The 22,109-nt window shown below is 45.3% G+C and overlaps 1 protein-coding gene across 1 annotated transcript; it reads left to right on the top strand.

The window, feature by feature from the left end:
• The first annotated feature begins 9,706 nt into the window (after window positions 1–9,706).
• On the top strand, window positions 9,707–19,564 carry TRAF1 (TNF receptor associated factor 1). Its single transcript, XM_077922661.1, is given in 10 exon segments — window positions 9,707–9,719; window positions 9,983–10,077; window positions 11,639–11,734; window positions 11,736–11,893; window positions 11,895–12,054; window positions 12,661–12,833; window positions 14,866–14,937; window positions 14,939–15,014; window positions 18,863–18,982; window positions 18,984–19,564. Coding segments are annotated over 10 exon segments (1,062 nt in total). The 3' UTR covers window positions 19,083–19,564.
• Window positions 19,565–22,109: the final 2,545 nt, after the last annotated feature.

Genomic DNA, 22,109 nt, shown 5'->3' with positions numbered 1-22,109 from the left:
CTGTTGTATCTTTATAAGAATGCTATTCAACAGAACAGGGAGGCGGGTGGCGCTGTGGGTTAAACCACGGAGCCTAGGACTTGCTGATCAGAAGGTCGGCGGTTCGAATCCCCGCAACGGGGTGAGCTCCCGTTGCTCGGTCCCTGCTCTTGCCAATCTTGCAGTTCGAATGCACCTCAAAGTGCAAGTAGATAAATAGGTACTGCTCCGGCGGGAAGGTAAACGGCGTTTCCGTGCGCTGCTCTGGTTCGCCAGAAGCGGCTTAGTCATGCTGGCCACATGACCCGGAAGCTGTATGCTGGCTCCCTCAGCCAATAAAGCGAGATGAGCGCTGCAACCCCAGAGTCGGTCACGACTGGACCTAACAATCAGGGGTCCCTTTACCTTTACCTTTATTCAACAGAACAGGGGCAGCTACATTAACCATGATAGATTCACCTTTAAGTGTGAACTGGATCAAATTTTCCACCAACCCCATGCTGCTTCAGAAGGAAAATGTGTGTGTGGTGGGTGAGTGAAGGTTGGCTTGAAGGTACAAGTGTGTATGAAGCCTTACTGTGGAATCCCTTGCCAGAAAGAAAGGGACTCGCCTAACCTTCTCGCTGGTCCATTTCACGTGTGTACTGAACTATGCATTCACAAATTGCAGACATATTGGCTTTGTTCATAAATTCACCTCGAGCTGGGAAAAGGTTCAGAAAAGGGCAACCAAAATGATCAAGGGTGTGGAGCAACTCCCCTGTGACGAAAGGTTGCACGATTTGGAGATTTCAAGTTCAGAGAAAATGCAAGTAAGAGGTGACATGACAGAAGGTCATAAAATTATGCCTGGCACAGAGGAGAGTTTTTCCTTCCCTCTCTCATAGGACTAGAACTCATGGGCAACCAACAAAGCTGAATGTTGGAAGACTCAGGGCAGAGAAAAGGACTTCTTCACATAGCACATAGTTAAACTATGGATCTTACTCCCCCCCCCAGGAGGCAATGATGGTTGCCAGCTTGGATGGGTTTGAAAGAGGAATGCATAAATTCCTGGAGGATAAGGCTGTCAGTGGCTTCCAGCCAAAATGGCTATGCTTAACCTCCACTCTCTCTTTTTTTCTTTTCCCATTTTTTTAAAAATTAATTTTCCAAAATTCTAAACTAACAAACAAACATAGATCGTAACTGTACTTAATCCAATCTTACTAACATTGTTAAGTGACTTCCTCAAATTCCCTTGACTGAATTTCAATATATATCATTGTAAGGGTTTTTCCAAAACAGAATCTCATAAAATTTACTTAATCCTCTTAACATCTTTGTTTCTTTTCATCTTTGCTTTAAACATAACTTCACATATATAAATCCATAGCCTATCTATTTTTTGCAGGTACTTCTGATTAATTTATCTTAGCATATTTAAGTAAATAATCTTTGAGTTCTTCCATTCTTCCTGGTGCTCCTCCTTCTTCTGGTCACGGACTCTTCCAGTCAGGTCGGCTAGCTCCGAAAAGTCCATCATCTTCATCTGCCATTCTTCCACTGTTGGTACTTCTTGTGTTTTCCAATTCTTGCCCAGTAAAATTTGAGCTGCAGTTGTGGTGTACAAAAACAATCTAACATCTTTTTTGGGCAATTCCGAACCTGTTATTCCGAGAAGAAAGGCCTCTGCTTTCTTAACAAATGTATATTTCAACATTTTTTCCAATTCATTATAAATCTTCTCCCAGAAGTCTTTCACCTTGGGACAGGTCCACCACATATGGTAAAAGGTACCCTCCTTTTCTTTACATTTCCAGCATAGATTATCACTGTTGTGATAAATCTTTTCTAACTTTACAGGGGTTAAGGACCATCTATACATCATTTTCGTAATATTTTCCTTTAACACCGTACATGCAGTGAACTTGACCCCTTTCCTCCACAACCTTTCCCAATCCTCAAACATTATGTTATGTCCCACATCTCTTGCCCAATCTATCATCACAGATTTAACTTGTTCATCCTTTGTATGCCACTCCAACAATAAATTATACATTTTAGACAAATTTTTAACTTTAGAATCTAACAACTCCGTTTCCAGTTTCGTTTTTTCCGATGCAAAACCATTTTTCTTATCTAATTTATTAGCCTCCACTCTCAGAGGCAGCATTGCTTCTGGAAACCCAAGGAGGGCAGAGTGGCAAGGAGAGCCAGTGTGGTGTAGTGGTTAAGAGCAGTAGACTCATAATCTGGGGAACCGGGTTCGCTTCCCCGCTCCTCCACATGCAGCTGCTGGGTGACCTTGGGCCAGTCACACTTCTTTGAAGTCTCTCAGCCCCACTCACTTCACAGAGTGGGGAGGAAGGGAAAGGAGAAGGTTAGCCGCTTTGAGACTCCTTTGGGTAGTGATAAAGCAGGATTTCAAATCCAAATCCAAACTCTTCTGCTCTTGTGCATGGGTCATGCTTTAAGGGTTTCCCAGAGGCATCTTGTTGTTGTGAGAATGAGATACTGGACCAGATGAGCCATTCAGCCAACCCTTCTTACGTGGAGGTCAGGGTTTGGCCAGTGGTGTGATTCCACTCCCCCCCCCCCCCGCTAATTTGCCATCTTTCTATGTGTGTGGATAATTGTGACACAGGGACCTCATCTGCAGCTTGCCTCAGAATGCATCTAATATTACCTACTGCAATTAGTCAGAGTGGAGAATGTTGACGACAGCAGGCCTTGCTCAAATGTCTGGCTTGGCTAAGGCACTGGACTTAGCTTTGCATTAACTGTCATTTTCTTCCAAAAATATAAACAGGCTTTTAAGCCGACTGGAAAATTACCTTAACTTTACAATCCGCAGACAAAGATAGAAGTGTTCTAGCTGAACTCTCTCTCTCCCGCTCACTGTGTTTTTCTCTTTTTTAATGGAGTGGAGTCAACATTTATTTTCAGTTCTGTTTCCAAGCAATGGTTAAGTTCTCTATACCTTTCCAGAACAATTTATGACATCAAATACACACTGCATCCAAGTGCCTCTTTAGCCTGAAAGCGACATGCATGTAAGAACATCCAGCCTGCAATTAAGTTCGTTGTAAACAGCCTGAATTGTGTATTAAATTGGAGCATGTGGGTGTGGGAGGAATCCAACCGTAGACTCAGAGTACAGATGAGCTTTGCTTTACTGGAACTCATGTATGTTTCAAAGAAAGATGCTATTTGTTGCCTGTTGAAAGCCTGTTTCCTGGGAATAAATAAGGAGCAAAGACCAGACATAATATTTGTAGATCCACGGGAGCCATTTAAGAACATAAGAATATATCTGCTAATCATATTACATCCCCAACCAAGTACGCCACATAACCCCATATATCCTACAAGACGAGACGAAACAGTGGGTACACCTGGAGAAAGTCATAATCGAAAATACCCCCACCACAGCATACCCATTACTCCCAAAGAAACTAAGGAAAATCCCCACAACACTAAACAGGTTCACAGAGAACATGTTTGAAGCATGGAAGGAAGAAGCAGGCAAACTGTCCCCAACCCCATCCCCACTAATCCCCTGGCACACCACCCATTATTCCACCACACAGCACAAAAACTCCAGATAAAAACCTGGCAAGCCAAAGGCTTATATCACCTAGCAGACTTCTACAAAAATAACAAACCCATATCAACACAAGAAATACAGGAGAAACTAGAGGACACCCAAATGCCATGGCTTAACACACCACCAATTACATGTCGTCTTAAACAATCCAGTAGTAAAACCTCCTCCTAACCTTCGAAAACCTCCTCCTAACAACAAGGGACATGGCAAAGGGATGATATCCACAACACAGTGGTACCTCGGGTTACAGACGCTTCAGGTTACAGACCCCATTAATCCAGAAATATTACCTTGGGTTAAGAACTTTACTTCAGGATGAGAACAGAAATTGCGTGCTGGCGGCGCAGCGGCAGCGGGAAGCCCCATTAGCTAAAGTGGTACCCCAGGTTAAGAACAGTTTCAGGTTAAGAACGGACCTCCAGAACGAATTAAGTTCCGAGGTACCACTGTATACAGAATACTGCTCCAAAATCCCACAACCCCCCTTGACATAATCAAAAAACAATGGGAGCATGACATAGGCTATGAGATTAACCCCACCTAATGGACCAGAATGTGGTCTAAACCAGTGTTTCCCAACCTTGTGCCTCCAGCTGTTTTTGGCCTACAATTCCCATCATCCCTTGCCACTGGTCTTGCTAGTCAGGGATGATGGGAGTTGTAGTTCAAAAACAGCTGGAGGCACAAGGTTGGGAAACACTGGTCTAAACCTCCCTTTAAATCCATATCAGCGAAAAGAAAATAACTTACTCTGAAACTCACTTACAGATGGTACCTAATACCATGGAAACTAGTGCTAATACGCCCAGGAACCTCGCCAAAAGGATGCATCTCCACAGGCACATACCTCCACATGTGGTGGGAATGTCCCAAAATCCAACTCTTCTGGACAACAACCATACAAGAAATATTCAAAATAACTAAGCAAGTATTAGAAGTTACCCCAGAACTGACCCTACTAAACATCTTCCAATATAAAAATTCCCACTCACATTAGAGAGCGCATAATCCACCTATTCTCAGCAGCCAGAAGCACCATGTGTTTATATTTATACCCTGGTCAATATTACTTTTGTAATACAATTTGGTGTGGAAAACAAAAACAAAAAATATGAAGGGAGTGATGATAAGTGCTAAGGATATATATTTTAAGGGAGGCATACAGGAGCAAGGTCCATGAAGTGTGACACAAAACCATTCCAATCTGCACACAAGAACTTCCAAACAGGTGGGTGACAGGTGTAATCCAAGAAATAGGCTTTCCCTCTGTTCTTTTTCTCACGCAAAGGGCAATACATTTTCTCTGATGATGCCTCTCCCTAAGATGCACGTAACCTAAGAAATGAAGAAGAATTGGCTTTATTCTTCTGCACACTTATGCCTATCCCTGTTTGCTTTCAAGCTTTTAGTGATGCTGGCCCAAACAAGGAGATTTCAGAATTCGCAGTGCATTGTGCAATAATAATAATAATAATAATAATAATAATAATAATAATAATAATAATAATATAGTAATAATAATAATTTATTATTTATACCCTGCCCATCTGGATGGGTTTCCCCAGCCACTCTGGGCGGCTTCTAACAAAATATTAAAATACAGTAGTCCTTCGGCTCCCGTCGCTTGGTCCCTGCTCCTGCCAACCTAGCAGTTCGAAAGCATGTTAAAGTGCAAGTAGATAAATAGGTACCGCTCCGGCAGGAAGGTAAACGACATTTCTGTGCGCTGCTCTGGTTCACCAGAAGCGGCTTAGTCATGCTGGCCACATGACCCGGAAGCTGTACGCTGGCTCCCTCGGCCAATAAAGCGAGATGAGTGCCACAACCCCAGAGTCATCCGCAACTGGATCTAATAGTCAGGGGTCCCTTTACCTTTACCTAAATAGAGTACAGTGAAGGGACCTGCTTGATATCAATAAACAGGAAGATCCAAAGTGTAGATGCTGCCATACCAGCAAGTGTGGAATGAGTATTACTTGGCACCTGTAATAATCCCAGTTCTGCAGATCTAAGTGGTCAAGTGGGCACATATGGGATAAGGCAATCTTGCAGGTAAACTGGTTGCTTTGCGTGCTAATAGCAACACCTTGGACCTGGCTTGCTGGCCTCAGCAACCAGCGCAGGTCTCTGAGCAGAGAAGTTATATGCAGACAGGGTCTTCCTCCTATCAGCAACCATTCTGCAGCATTCTGCACTAACTGCAGCTTCCAAATCAATCACAAATGAAACACCACAAAGAGAGTACTTCAGTAAACTACTTCATTATGACAGAAAGGTGGGAGATATATATTAAACTCTGCTAAATCAAACTAAGCTATTAAAAACAAACCATGTGGAATGCCTTCAATTTGGGGTTCAACCCCCCCCCCCAAGTTGTCTGGTAAGCTGTTTGCTCCATTTACCTGATAGCAGGGGCTGGAGAGCATGGAGGGTGAAGATCACCGTCTGCACGTCCCACCCCCTGGCGCACCAGTGCTCTCCCATCGGGGGGGGGGGGGGGCTGGACGAGCAAGCTCCACCCCAGCCCGGGGTATGTGTGCCTCTGCCAGCTTCCATAATGGGAACAAGGCTTTTCACCTCTTCTGTGGTTTCCAGGGGGAAACCATGACTCTTTAAAGTGGCATGATAGTGCTTTAAATTTATACTGCAGGGGGGGCTGTCATCTCTAGCCAAGGTGTGAACACATTTACAGTAATAAGGTTAAAGCAGAGTTACAGTTGTACACCATGGAATAAGAAGATTGTGAGTCGAGGCCCTGCCCACGCTTGGAGATAAAATAAGACACATGGACACAAATATTTTAGGTTAACGGGCTAAAAAGGCCACAACATTATTGCTTAAGAATGTGAGTGCTAATGGCTTAGGCATTGGATTGAACAGACTACAGTGGTACCTCGGGTTAAGTACTTAATTCGTTCCGGAGGTCTGTGCTTAACCTGAAACTATTCTTAACCTGAAGCACCACTTTAGCTAATGGGGCTGCCGCACCGCTGCCGCCGCACCGCCGGAGCATAAAATCTGTCCTGAAGCAAAGTTCTTAACCTGAAGCACTATTTCTGGGTTAGCAGAGGCTGTAACCTGAAGCCTATGTAACCCGAGGTACCACTGTACAAGATTTAAAACCATGTTGGATTCTGCTACCTATTTACCGTAACCCAAGGTACCACTGTATACTTGACTCCTGTCCACTCTGCCGGGAATCACACAAGGGTTAACAACCTGTAGGGGAAGCTTGTTGATGCAAATCAACTGGAAGCTTTCCCATAGAGCAGGGGTGGCCAACTCCCAAAAGACTGCGATCTTCTCACAGACTTAAAACTGGCAGTGTTGAGCTTTTTTTAGGGAGAAGGAAAGCCCTGTTTTTTAGGGGCGCAGGGCAATCTTGTTGAGCTCTTTTTGGGGGAGCCAAAGTTGTTGAGCTTCTTTGGGGGGGGAGCCAGTGATCTACCGGTGATCTACCACAGGCGTCCAGTGATCTACCGGTAGATCTACCTGTTGGACGTGCCTGCCCTAGAGTCACTGGGTAGTCGTGCCATGGCCCTAGCCACCAGCAGGGCATCGAACAGGAACCACGACCGCCGGATTCCTTTAATGGAATTCCCTTCAAGGGGAGGGGTAGGTGATGGCCACAACCCCCCCTCCGGCACGCAACGCATCCTGGGGAGAAAACAGTAAAGACCTGATGAAGAGAGCACAGCAGAGGTTATATTTTCTGAGAATCCTCCGGAAAAATAACGTCTCAAAGGACCTGTTGATGACATTTTACCATTGTACTGTGGAGAGTGTATTAACTTATGGTCTGTGTGTGTGGTTTGGGAGCTGCATGGTCAGGGGAAAAACAATGCTGTCCAGGGTTGTAAAGACTGCAGAAAGAATAATTGGGTGCACTCTTCCCACCTTAGATCAAATCTACGCTTCCAGGTGCCATAAGAAAGCTGCAGAGATAGTGCAGGATAGTATGCACCCTGGAAATGATCTCTTTCAGCTTCTGCCTTCTGGAAGAAGGTACAGGGTTATAAAGACTAGGACTAGCCGCCTGAGAAACAGTTTTCATCCAAATGCAATTTTGGTTTTAAACGCAGTGTAAGGTAGCTTCTGTGGGAGTATATTGTATTTAATTATGGGGTGTCAGAGTTTTTAGGGGGCTAACCAGGCTGGGATAGCTGGGATAGCAGGCTTGTTCGTTTCCGAATGTCTGGTGTAGATTTTTTCACTTTTGTTGTTTTATATGGGACAATGACAATAAAGATTATCATATCGTATCCTGTTCTTACAATGGCCAGCCAAATATCTCAGTGGGAAACCTGCAAGCAGGCATGAGCACAAGAGCAGCACTCTCCCCCTCAATGGCCTCCAACACCTTGTATTCAGAAGCATTACTGCCTCTGACAAATGGAGGCAGAACACAGCCATCATGGTTTGTGGCCAAGGATAGCCTTATCTTCCACAAATTTGTTCAATCCTCCTTTTAAGCCATCCAAGTTGGTGGTCATCACTGCCTTCAGTGCGAGTGAGTTGCACAGTTTACCTAGGAGCTGTGCAAAGAAGTGCTTTCTTTTACCCATCCCGAATCTCCAATATCCAACTTCACCTGATGTCCATAAGTTCTAGTGTAATGAGAGAAGAGGAAAACTTCTCCGTCAACTTTCTCTGTGTCATTTATAATTTTATAAACTTCTATCATGTCACTACTTGCCTTTTCTCTAAAGGAAAAGGTCCCAAATGCTGCAACCTTTCCTCACAGGAGAGTCAATTTGGTTGCCCCCTTCTGAATCTTTTCCAACTCTACAATAACGTTTTTTATACATTTTTATTGGTTTTTTTAACATATCGTTTCCAACAATCATTTAACATAACTTCTTATCTTATACAATATTTTAGACTTCTGCTAACCACTTCTGAAGATTTTCCATTCTTTATCACTTGTTCTGCATTTCTTAATTTCTCTATCACTTTTAATTATCCTTAACCAATAATTCTCCACATAGTCTTTCTTGCAGTATTTCAAATAGTCCTCCTTACAGAACTTCTTGCAGTCCTACTAGCGTAATCTGTTTATTACAATTGCTTTTCAAATAGTTCAGATATTTACTCCAGTCTTCTAAGAATCTCTGGTCCCGCAGATTTCGAATCCTTCCTGTTAATTGGTCTAATTCTGCATAGTCCATTAATTTCATTTGCCATTCTTCTTTCATCGGTAATTCTTCTTGCTTCCATTTTTGTACCATACAATAATGTTTTTGAGGCAAGGTAACCACAACTGTAGGGGCGCGGGTGGCGCTGTGGGTAAAAGCCTCAGTGCCTAGGGCTTGCCGATCGAAAGTTCGGCGGTTCGAATCCCCACGGCGGGGTGCGCTCCCGCTGCTCGGTCCCAGCGCCTGCCAACCTAGCAGTTCGAAAGCACCCCCGGGTGCAAGTAGATAAATAGGGACCGCTTACTGGCGGGAAGGTAAACGACATTCCGTGTGCTGCGCTGGTGCCGGCTCGCCAGATGCAGCTTTGTCACGCTGGCCACATGACCCGGAAGTGTCTCCGGACAGTGCTGGCCCCCGGCCTCTTAAGTGAGATGGGCGCACAACCCCAGAGTCTGTCAAGACTGGCCTGTACGGGCAGGGGTACCTTTACCTTTACCTTTACCTTTAACCACAACTGTACACAGTACTCCAAATGTTGTCGCAGCATAGATTTGTATAAAGCCAAGTGGAACTAGTGAGCAATGGTACAGAAGGTTACTGAGCCCGATTATTATATTCTGCCTTCACAGTCAGAAGCAGTAATGCTCCTGAATGCCAGTTGCTGGAACCCACAACAGGGGAAAATGCGCTTAGTACTATTCTCACCTGTCACTCCCAGCAACTAGTATTCCCTGTTTAAGGAAGCTTTTAATATTTAATAAACTATTGTATTTTAATATTTTGTTGGAAGCCACAAAAAGTGGCTGGGTAAACCCAGCCAGATAGGTGGTGTATAAATATAATAATAATAATAATAATAATAATAATAATAATAATAATAATAATAATAAAATAATACTTGTTAAAAACCTGTATTTTAAACATTATTTTGTTGATGCTCTTCTACACAGAACCCTTCAGCGCTTTCTGCAGGCCATGAAGGATATCATTTTTTCAGGACTGGATGCCCGTTCAAGGTAATGCTGCCATCCAGATGCTTTAATGGAATGTTTCAGGTTTGGTTGCAATCACCCAATTGTAGATTTGTATAACATTTGCATAGGCTAATTTATATAGCCGTACATTTAGATGTCATGACTAAATAAAAATGCAGTGCAGCTCCCTCTAGTGGGGAAGGCTGTGACCAGGTGACGCGCATGCCTGCCCAGTCCCTACCACTGCCCAGGTGCTCATTGCAATTGTTCAGCTCCAGTGCCCCCTTTCTGCTCCCCCTTTGTAGGGTTCTTTATCTTTAAACTGGACTTGAACTGGAGACCTTTCAAACAGGGGGCTGTACACTGTGGGTTGGTGGAGCTGAACTTGAAAGTGGTCAAGGTCAGAGCCAAAAATTAGTGGGCACCCCTTCCCCCCTCTCTCCCCCCCCCGTCTTTGACACCCCCTTCTCTTTCTCCAACATGCCAAAGAAGTATGTCTTTTTTAGGCAAAGTAGTGGCCAAGGGACGCGGGTGGCGCTGTGGGTTAAAGCACAGAGCCTAGGACTTGCTGATCAGAAGGTCGAATCCCCACGACGGGGTGAGCTCCCGTTGCTCGGTCCCTGCTCCTGCCCACCTAGCAGTTCAAAAGCACAAAATGCAAGTAGATAAATAGGTATTGCTCTGGCGGGAAGGTAAACGGCATTTCCTTGTGCTGCTCTGGTTCGCCAGAAGCGGCTTAGTCATGCTGGCCACATGACCCGGAAGCTGTACACCGGCTCCCTCGGCCAGTAAAGCGAGATGAGCGCCGCAACCCCAGAGTCGGTCACGACTGGACCTAATGGTCAGGGGTCCCTTTACCCTTTACCTAGTGGCCAAGTACACTTCTTTCAGTGAAGGAAATTTATTTATGCAGCTGAACTCTCCTGAAGGAGAAAGCTGGTTGGGAAGTAAACCTTAACTTTCCCTCTTCCTGTGGGAGATTACTACAACACTGTCACTGTCCACGGCTCAGGCTGAATGCTGGAGGAGAGCAAAGCTCCAATGTTGTTTCAGCAACAGTCAACCTTAGAAGCAAGCAGTTTCAGCAACAGTCAACCTTAGAAGCAAGCAGTTATGCCTCAGTTGTATACTCTGCTTTTGCTGAAAGGTGCCTTTTCAGTTAAAGAGCATCTCTGCTGCAACAGTCTTTGATGTAGCTTAGGAGACTATGGTTGTATTGGACCTTCTGTGATGGGAGTCCTCTGAGTCGGACGACTCCGGCACCATGGTCTCATCCTGCAGACTTTTCTCTAGGACTGGCCCTGTGTTCTGACTCCAGAGTCCTCAAACTCATCCTTAAGAGAAGGGAAATTGACTTCAGTCCAGTGTCATGACAACCAAGCCTTCTTACAAAGAAGCTGCAACTTCAATTGGGGAGGCAGTCTGAAGAAATGATCAGAGCTAGAGGGGTGAGAAATTTGATTCAATTTGCATATAAAGGCAAAATTATCTAATTTATACTCATTGAAACAATCCATGAACTGGTTCTCTGTACTCCTCTGAATTTTGCAATTCACTTCTCCAGCCAAGTCATGCATACGGCAGAAAGCACAGAATATATACATTAGTACAAAACTGCATCAGATTATGGGAAATTGCTTGCAAAAATCTGTATGTTAGGATAAATTTGCATTAAAATTCTGACAAATCTTTGCAAGGCTTTTTTTCTTTTTAAAGATCATTGAAAATATGATGCAGGAAACTGGTAAATTGAACCTAAGATTGGTAAAATGAGAGGCTGTGAAAAACAAAAATGGACAGATTTGTCCATCCCTAAGTGCTCTTGGGCCCTGCCAGTGTTGTGTGGCCTTGGCAGCTGCCCTAGCAGGCTGGATGCTGGTTCCAGGTCTAATCAGCTGTGTGATTTCATCATTGTGGCCTTGTCATGATGGTGTTGATGGTGCCCTGTTCCTTCCCAACAGGGGAATGCAGAAGATAGGAAAGAGTACGAGAAGTATACTGAGGGGACACACTTGATGCTATTGCTCCAGCATGTGAAACAGCTGAAGGCAAGCTTGCACCCTTCCTACTGCACACTTGATACACACTTGATTGATTGATTCCAATGTTCTGATGAGGTTCTTCTTGAGCATGAAACTGCAGGGGGCTTTGGTCACGGACTGTTCCTCCAGGCTCCCTCTGTGTGAGGAGGGGGACGAAGGCTCGCAGGCACTCATGGACAGCCAGTGGGGTCGCCTTGCTGGAAGGCAAGCTGCAGGTCTTTGAGAACATTGCGTCTGTGCTGAGCAAGGAGATGGTTGCCTCTTGGCAGAAGATTGTGGCATTCCGGAGCCAGAGCGGCCTTGACCAGGATATGATCCATGGCTTGGAGCTGAAGGTGAGTGGGTAGGGAAGGATTGTGGTTGGGTAGTGGGGAGCAGGGGCTCTGAATGCTTGGAAGAGGCCATAGGTTTGATCTGGGATTGAACCAGGGATCTTCAACAGGCAAAGCTTTTCTGGGGATTCTGCAGCTGGGGTGCCACTTCTTAGAAGCCCCACTCTCTCCTTATTACCTCCCTTGCCTCAGATGGTGGAGGCAACCAAATGCATTCCTCCAATGATCATCTTAACATATGGATAGGAACATATGGGAGCTTTATAAGTGGCCCTTCAAGTACCCCAGTCCTGTGGAGAAGGCCTTTAAAGGTCAAGAGCAGCAGTTTGAACTGGGCCCAGAAAGGAGTGATATAATCGTAGCACTCATTGCTTGAGTGTTGGCATCCTGCTTTGGCTTCAGTTCCCGAACATTGACTGACCTCTCCCAAACATAACCTATTGGATGATGTCTCCTGTGTTTGACAGGTGCAATGGGTGGGGAATGGGACAACAACCAGCAGCCTACCTGCACCTATTTAGCCTCTGGTGCTCACATCCTCCCCCCCCCCTCCTCGCCCTGCTCAATAGGCTTGCATCTCTCAACCCAAAATATTATTATTTTCTCCAGCGATGCCTTGTGCAGAAAGATGTTGCTTTGAGCAGGTTGGAGCAGAGACTTCTCTCATCAGAGCAAGTGTCCTAGGATGGTGTCTTCCTGTGGAAGACTACGGATGTGCATCAGAGGTGCTACAAAAATGTGTGTGGATTCCATTCTCCCAATAAGAATTTGACTTCTTGTGTGTGTTTGTGCAAATCCACACTGTACTTAAAGCACATCCTACATGCATTTGAAGCATCTGACTTCCCCCAAAGAATCCTGGGAACCATATTAAGCTTTCTGCCCATTCTTCAGAGCTGTCTTTGTGGTGCTGCTGGAATTGTGCAGCAACCACTCTTGTATCCAGGCAGCTGGATCTCCCACCTCTGGCTTGCTTCATTTCCCTGCTTTGCTAGGCTGCTTCTGTGAGGGCTGGTTAAGTGGTGGCAGGAGGCATGGATAGGAAAAGTGGCTGCTCACTTGCCAGCAAAACTCTCTGGAGGGTCCCTAAGCTGGGGAACCCCAAACCACCCTGATCTGAGCAAAAATGCAGGTGCTGTGAACAAAATTAGCAAGGCAGAAGACAGAGTGACTGGGTTAATCAGCTGTTCAGCTTGGCTTCATAGCTCTGTCCCCCTGAATCCTAACAACTGTAGTTTAAGGGTGCTGGGCATTGTCGCTCTGTGCAGGGGGAAACTACAACTCCCAGGATTCTTTGGGGTGAGTCACATGCCTTAAATGTGTATTTGTATGCCATTTACATGTATGATTAACAAGAAGAGACAACTCTTCCATCCATGATGTCACTTGCCCTTTGCAGTTTTGGCATTTATTAAATACAAGATATAAAACCGTGTTGGAATCTGCTACCTATTTACCGTATTTACGCAAATCTAATGCACCACCAAATCTAATGCACACCCTAATTTTCACGACGTAATTCGGCCAAAAAAGGTGCGCATTAAAAGGTAAAGGTAAAGGTACCCCTGCCCGTACGGGCCAGTCTTGACAGACTCTAGGGTTGTGCGCCCATCTCACTCAAGAGGCCGGGGGCCAGCGCTGTCCCGAGACACTTCCGGGTCACATGGCCAGTGTGACATCGCTGCTCTGGTGAGCCAGAGCCGCACACAGAAACGCCGTTTACCTTCCCGCTAGTAAGCGGTCCCTATTTATCTACTTGCACCCGAGAGTGCTTTCGAACTGCTAGGTTGGCAGGCGCTGGGACCGAACAACAGGAGCGCACCCCGCCGCGGGGATTCGAACCGCCGACCTTGCGATCGGCAAGCCCTAGGCGCTGAGGCTTTTACCCACAGCGCCACCCGCATTACATTTGAGTAAATATGGTAATCGGGGGCTACAGATAGTAGAGAAATTTGGTTTGATGTGCATTTTATTCAGAACCTATCTAATTTGCACACTTCCCAAAACAAATTTTAAACTGAAATGATGCTTCCCTGCAAGATTCACACATGTGAGTTTTGCAATGCAGTTCTCCAACTAAACATTTACCCAAAAGCATATATTAGGAGCAAGTGCGCATTAAGATCCATGTAGTACTGAAGATAACTGCAGAAATGCATCACCTTAGGAAATATTCCTCGCCCCCCTCAACCCCCCCTAAAAAAAACCCCAACGCACCATGTGTATTATTAGGATATATCCACACTAAAAAAAAACCAATCAGTTTTCATGAGGGCTTCACTCATTGCCACCTGTGGCAGAAATGTGGAGAACTGAATTAAAAAGAGAGAGAAATAAATGAGAAAGTGAGAGAAGCTGAAAGGGACAGATTCATCTATTCCTGCTTGGGGATGCCTTTTAGTTCATTGCACACACCCCCATTTCCCCCCAAGGAATTCAAAGTGGCACACATGGTTTCGCCCTCCTTATTGAATCCCCACAGCAACCCTGTGAGGTGGCTGAGATGCAGTGACTGGCTCAGGGTCACCCAGTGATGGGCAAATGGGGGATTTGAACCCTGGTCTCCGAGGTCCTGGTCTGACACTCTAGCCACTATGCCACACTGGCTCTGGGCTGTGGCCAATGCCAGTAGACCCACTGAATTTAATGGACACTAGTAACTTAGGGTCATTAATTTCAGTGGGTCTGCTCCAACTTAATTGGATTCAACTCAATGAGATCTGGAATAGGTGAGCTCTGGTTGCAGCCCGTCTCTATTTTTCTTTATCTGAAGAGGATATGTGTGACTTTTTGGGCTGGTGCTTAACTCCCAAGTTCTCCAGCATTTTACACTTAGCAATATGGCGACAAGCTCTGCATGAGGATTTACCTGAATGGTGAAGGGAGAAACACACCTCTCACTCTTTCTGGTGCTACTGAGAGGTGACCATGATGCTGTTCTGCAGTGGCCTTTTGTCCACAAGGTAAGGCTCCTTCCCTACCCCACCCCTGGACAGCCTGACCCTACAGGGCACAGCTGGCACCAGGGGTCAACATCATCTCCTGTTAGCCTGCTGCTGGTCCACAGAGCCTCCTGGCCCATATCATCTTCCGCCCTGCTGTTGAGGGTTAGAGGGAGGGTAGTAGGGGGCTGGTACCCAGTGGAACTGGTACTGCAGAAGGCAGGGAGCACATCAGTAGACGGTGCCAGAGCCACTGGCAGACCAAGCAGAATAATCCTGGTCCTGGTCTTGCCCCCATCCTCTTCCTCTGGGTCTATAAGGGTAGAATCCAGTGGCAGACTTATTTCAGCAACAACAGAACAAGCAATTTGAGTCAAATCAATGCAACTCAAAATTGTGTTTAATAGACCCATTTTTAATAATAATAATAATAATAATAATAATAATAATAATAATAATTTTATTTATACCCCACCCTCCCCAGCCAAGGCCAGGCTCAGGGCAGCTAACAACCAATAATAAAAAACGAGTTGAATGAATACAACTTAAAAACAAGATTAAAATACAACATTAAAACAATTAAAATGCAGCCTCATCACAGGAGGAGAAAGGAAAAAGAAAGATGGGGAGGGAATCAAATTGGCTCCAAGCCAAAGGCCAGGTGGAACAACTCTGTCTTACAGGCCCTGCGGAAAGAAATCAGATCCCGCAGGGCCCTGGTCTCATGAGCCTGGAGTATTCCACCAGGCTGGAGCCAGTGTTGAAAAGGCCCTGGCTCTGGTTGTGGCTAATCTGACTTCCTTAGGGCCTGGGACCACTAGGGTGTTGCTATTTATGGACCTTAAGGTCCTCCATGGGGTATACTGGGAGAGGCTGTCCCGTAGGTACGAGGCTCCTAGGCCATGAAGGCCTTTAAAGATCAAAACCAGCACCTTAAATCTGACCCTGTACTCCACCGGGAGCCGGTGCAGCTGGAAAAGCACTGGGTGAATATGCTCCCATGGCAGGGACCCCGTGAGGAGCCTCGCTGCAGCATTCTGCACCCACTGGAGTTTCTGGGACAGCTTCAAGGGCAGCCCCGCATAGAGCGAATTACAGTAGTCAAGCCTGGAGGTGACTGTCGCATGGATCACTGTGGCCAGGTCGCAATTTGCCCCTCCAGGATTAGGAGCCCTGAAGCTGAAGCTTCATTAGTTTTGTAGTAGACCCACCCCTGTCAACATCAAGACTAGGAGGAAGCTGATACCCAAGGCCACCCCTTGGACTGGTTGCAAGAAGCCATGCAGGTGGAGTCTGGCTGAGGGCAGGCTGAGATTGGTGAGACACCATATGAGGTAGTCGCTACTGAGTGGAGTACGATAATGGTCCTTAGCCCTTTGTCACATTTGTGCATAGAGGCAAATCTATCAATGTTGGTTTCTCATTTTCTTCCCGTTCAGCTTGTCACATCTTTGCACCAGTTTGCAATCCCCCCCCCCCCCAAAGAAATAAAGTTGTTACAGAAACCCTTCACATTTTACAGCATTTTTTTCCTGCTAATATACACAAATCCCAAAGTGGTTTAACAATCAATCCCTCGTCCTAGGGAACTCTCTGAATTTCTAGCTAACAGTGCTTAAGACCCTTAACAAACTACATTTCTCAGGATTCTGTTGGGAGAGAGGCCATGGCTATTAATGTGATATCATAATGCTTTAAAAGCATAGCAGATGTGGCCCTGATAGCTGTTTACTAGCTCCAGGATCAGAGGCAGCGTGGCTTTGAATACCGGCTGCTGCAGATCGTGAACACGAGAAGGTCATTCGGGTGTGGGTAGAAATCCAATTCACTTCGCATTATAATGCACTTTCCAGTACAATGCCTGAACTGAAATACAGCTATCCTTTGAACTCACATATCTCTGGATCATGTACTGCAGACCAAATGATGTGTACAAAAAAGAATATATGGGGTGGAGGAGAGTGCATTAAAATGCACATATAAATGAAAACAACAACCAAAAATGCATTATAGAAATTGCTCATGTTAGACAACATTGCCTGTATAAATGCATATGTTAGGAGAGATTGGTGTCAAAATGAGGACAGGTTTTCACAAGGTTTTCTTTCTTAAATTTACTTATTTATTACAGTTTCATGCTACCTTTATCTTCCAAGGATCTCAGGGTGACTTACATGGTTCTTTCATCCACACAACAACCCTGTGAGGTAGGTTAGGCTAAGAGACGGTGACTGGCCCAAGGGCACCCCGTGAGCTTCATGGCTGAGTGGGGACTCAAATCTTGATCTCCCAGGTCCTAGTCCAACACTCTAACCATTACACCACCACCAACTGTTGGAGGAATGTGGAGAACTGAAATTAGGACTAGATAGACGATAAATTGCAAGAAACTGAAATTGGCAGGTTCGTTATGCTTGAGTGCTGTTGCTCTCAGGTGCTAATTGCAGACTTGCCTGAGGCTTATTGTTAGCCTGAGAACAGGATGCTAGACTAGATAAATGGGACTTAGGTCAGATCCAGCAGGGCTCTTCTTATGTTCCAGCTTCAATTGGACTGGATCATGTCCATAGTCCAGTACACTGCTTGAATAATCAATTTGAGTGTGATCTTGCTACAGCTTCCCTTGCCCCCCCCTCTTTTGCAGGAAAGTGTTCAGATGGGTTCTACTTAGCTTTAAAATGTTTCGTGCAGTCCTCCCCCACCTACTACCCAGCCTGCTTATCTTTCCATTTGCTGACCTTGAGATGTGTGGGAAAGGCGTCTTGAATGAACACCTGATCATTGCATGCATTTACTTATCAACAAGTTTCTGTTTTGCCAGCCTCCCGTAATGGGGACCTAAATGGGCACTGTGGGAACAGGAAACTGGGCTCGATGGGCATTTGGCCTGATCTTTCAGGGCTCTTCTTATGCTCTCATTGTTACTTTATTAAAGGTGAAGAAACATAGTTTAGAGGAAAGGGTAATCATATGAGGAGTACAAAATTATGCATGGTGTGGAGAAAATAGAGCAATATTTAATTCCTCTGTCATAACACTAAAAGGTAAAGGGACCCTGGACCTTTAGGTACAGTCGTGACCAACTCTGGGGTTGCGGCGCTCATCTCGCTTTATTGGCCGAGGGAGCCAGCGTACAGCTTCTGGGTCATGTGGCCAGCATGACTAAGCCACTTCTGGCAAACCAGAGCAGCGCATGGAAACGCCGTTCACCTTCCCGTCGGAGCGGTACCTATTTATCTCCTTGCACTTTGACGTGCTTTCGAACTGCTAGGTTGACAGGAGCTGGGACTGAGCAACAGGAGCTCACCCCGTCGCGGGGATTCGAACCGCCGACCTTCGGATCGGCAAGTCCTAGGCTCTGTGGTTTAACCCACATAGACATCCAATGAAGCTGAGTGTTGGAGAATTCAGGACAGATGCAATAAAATATTTCTTCACACAGCATAGAGTTAAACTATCGAATTCACTTGCACAAAAAGGCAGTGATGGCCACTAACCTGGACAGCTTTAAAAGAAGATTAAACAAATTCATTGAAGATAATGCTATCAGTGGCTACTAGCCATGTTTTCTATGTTCTTCCTCCACTAACTGAGGCAGGATGCCTCTGAAAAACAGTTGCTGTGCATCCCTAGTGGGGAGAATGCTCTTGCTTTCAGGTCCTGCTTGTGAGCTCCTCATGAGTATCTGGGTGACCACTGTGAGATGAGAACAGGATGCTGGAGGAGATGGGCCACTGGCCTGATCCAGAAGGCTTTTCTAATGTAATTATATATCCCTGAACTAGCAGGGCTCCCCCCCGCCATTCCTATGATCTTACATTTGAGTTCGTTTTCCTTCCAAACCTATCCTGTTCTTTGCTGTCTCACAGGTAACCTTTACATTACTTGGTCAGAATGATGGAGACCATCTTGTCAATACTCTCCACCCAGATCTAGAGTCTTCTTCCTTTCAGAAGCCTGTGGCTGATATGAATGAGTCAGTTGGCTTCCCCCAGGGTTGGTCCTTTGGCCAAACTACATTCTCTGAAACATGCCTATTTAAGAGAGGGCACTCTGTTCCTCAAGTGTGCTACAGAAGCCAGATCATGAAAAGTTCATGAAAGCAGAGGCAGATGACAAAACTGACGGCTGGGGGACTGCATCAGAAACATATCATGGAGCTTAGGGCTGATTTGCAACTGCATGGCAAGAGAGCAGATTTGAGCACTGCAGTTACACTAACAGGGATGGTAGCAATGTGAAGCAATGTGCTTTGGGTTTCAAATAAAGTCACTCAGATTCAGAAAGAGGTAGACTCCACCGTGGGAGCACGGCCGCGGTGGGAGAGTGCTGGAGTCCTGTCTAGTCAAGTTGCATGGGATCAATTCCAATCTGTTACCCCCGAGGATGTGGACAGGCTGCTTGGACAAATGAAACCAAACACATGTCTCCTTGATCCTAGCCTTATGGGAAGGGCGGGGCGATGCCTTATTGACCCTAATGGACCAGCCTCCACTGCTAACCTCAGTCTCATACAGGGCTTCCAAGTGGCTTCCCGTAAAAGAAACTGACCTTGTCTATGCCTACATATCTTAAACAATGCTGGATGTCCACCCTAAGTTTACCTTATACAATTTCATACAGCTGAAGTTAAAGAGGAAAGCTGAGAAAAGATGAAAGCAGAAATAATAACTTTTAAATTTCTTATTAAACTTCTGAAACCCCAAAACAATTTATAGTGATTTTATCTCATTCTTTCTCAAAAAAAATTTCTAGCCCAGTGAATAGAGGGGCCACTCAGGGTGTTATACAGCTTTATTGTTACTCAAAAGAAACTAAACCACTTCTGCTGGTGTGTGCCTGCTTGCTTTTGCTAACAAATGTTCCAAAAAGTGATCTCTTGGTTCTCTAGCACAGTGTTTCCCAACCTTGGGCCTCCAGCTGTTTTTGAACTACAATTCCCATCATCCCTGACCACTGGTCTTGCTAGCTAGGGATGATGGGAGTTGTAGTCCCAAAACAGCTGGAGGCCCAAGGTTGGGAAACACTGCTCTAGATAAAGAGCAGGCTAACAGATAATGAATGATGTCTTCCAGCTGAGCTTAACCACAAAAACAAAGTCAGTCTGTGTTATGGAACCTGGTTGTATTGGCCATCCAAGACATTTCTTAAGGAAACTCATGAGAGTTTGGTTAGATAACTAGTTCTAAAATGCTCTGTTCTCAAGATATATAATAATTGCTAATGAATTGTTAATAAATTGGCCGTCTCCAATTCAGTCCTACTCAAAGCAGATCCATTAAAATTAATTTATTAGTTTCAGTTGGTCTATTCCGAGTACGACTGACATTGGCTACATCCTTTTCCCTCTCCAGCCTAGCTTCTTCTACCTTGCTCTGGATATAAAAAAAAGAACTTATATCTGTTTTGTTCAGAATAATTGAATAAACCTTATAAACCAAGGTTGGGAGGTAAACAAACCCTAGCTGGGAAATGAATGCTATCTATAAATTAAGAAGCACTGGGGGCAAGTAAATTAAAAAGCTATACCAGAACATTTCTACTTATTATCAGTGATGGCCAAGATAGGCTGCCATGGAAACTGAGTGACTCTAACTCTCAGGACAACCTTGTGGGGCCCAGCTGCTAGAATAACAACTGGCGAACCAAAAATCCAATTTGCTGTCTTTTTTGTCTTCTTCAATCTTTCAATCATCGGAGCCACAATTGAACTTGTGGGGGTGGGCGCAGGAATTAATAGGCAGCAGGTTGAAGTATTTACATGGCTCTGTTGAGTAGAATAAGAACATCAGAAGGGCCCCGCTGAATCAGACCAAAGGTCCGCGTAGTCCAGCATCTTCTTCTGATTGGGACACAGGTGTCCCAATCAGATGCCTGAGAGCTGATCCTGAGTGCAAAAGCAACTCTTCCCATTTGTGATTTCCAGCAGTTGCCTCTGAAATTGGAGGTAGAACATAGCCTTTGTGGCTGGGAGCCACTAATAACCTAGGTAAAGGTAAAGGGACCCCTGACCATTAGGTCCAGTTGTGGCCGACTCTAGGGTTGCAGTGCTCATCTCGCTTTATTGGCCGAGGAAGCCGGCGTGCAGCTTCCGGGTCATGTGGCCAGCATGACTAAGCCACTTCTGGCGAACCAGAGCAGTGCATGAAAAGGTTGTTTACCTTCCCGCCACTTTGACGTGCTTTCGAACTGCTAGGTTGGCAGGAGCAGGGACTGAGCAACAGGAGCTCACCCCGTTGCGGGGATTCGAACCGCCGACCTTCTGATTGGAAAGTCCTAGGCTCTGTGGTTTAACCCACAGCGCCACCCGAGTCCCTTTACTAATAACCTAATCCCCCACAAACTTGTATAATCTGCTTTTAAAACCACCCAGGACAGTGGTCTTCACTGCCTCTTGTGGAACTGAATTCCGAAGTCGAACTTTCTTCCCAGGGAACTCTGGGAATTGTAGCTCTGTGAGGCAAATTGTGGTCTATCAACTCTTGGCACCCTGAATAAACTACGTTTCCCAATATTCTTTGGAGGATGCAATGTCTGTTTAAAGTGATACAATACTGTTTTAAATGTATTGTGCAAATGAGGCCTTGGACAAATCACTTTGTTAGCTTTGTGCAAAGTCATCTTGAGGATCCCCAACTCTCTGCCATTTGCTCCCTCCTCACAAGTAAGGTCACCTTGTATGTAGCTTCCTAGCTCCCAGGGAAAGTGCCAGACCATGATAATTGCCTGTGTCAGGTTTATGCACAAGCAAGGTAAGCTATATTTTAGGGCCTTGGGTTACGAGGGTCCTCTAGATCAGTGTTCCCCAACCTTGGGTCTCCAGCTGTTTTCGGACTACAATTCCCATCATCCTTGACCACTGGACTTGCTAGCGAGGGATGATGGGAGTTGTAGTCCAGAAAACAGCTGGAGACCCAAGGTTGGGGAACACTGCTCTAAATTAAAAAAATAAATAGATAACATCCTTAATTTTTAGTTCTATAACACTAGTTACAAAAAATAATGGAAAGGTGGGGAAACAGACTCTGAAACAGGCATTATCATTTTGGTACGGCAAAAAGAACTCCTTATTGCTACACAATTATTGGTCATATCTGTGCAGAAATATGAAATATG

This window comes from Podarcis muralis, chromosome Z (assembly GCF_964188315.1).
Source record: "Podarcis muralis chromosome Z, rPodMur119.hap1.1, whole genome shotgun sequence".
Lineage (NCBI taxonomy): Eukaryota > Metazoa > Chordata > Lepidosauria > Squamata > Lacertidae > Podarcis > Podarcis muralis.
Note: the sequence above shows the minus strand (reverse complement) of the source record. Positions and strands in the feature narration are given on the sequence as shown.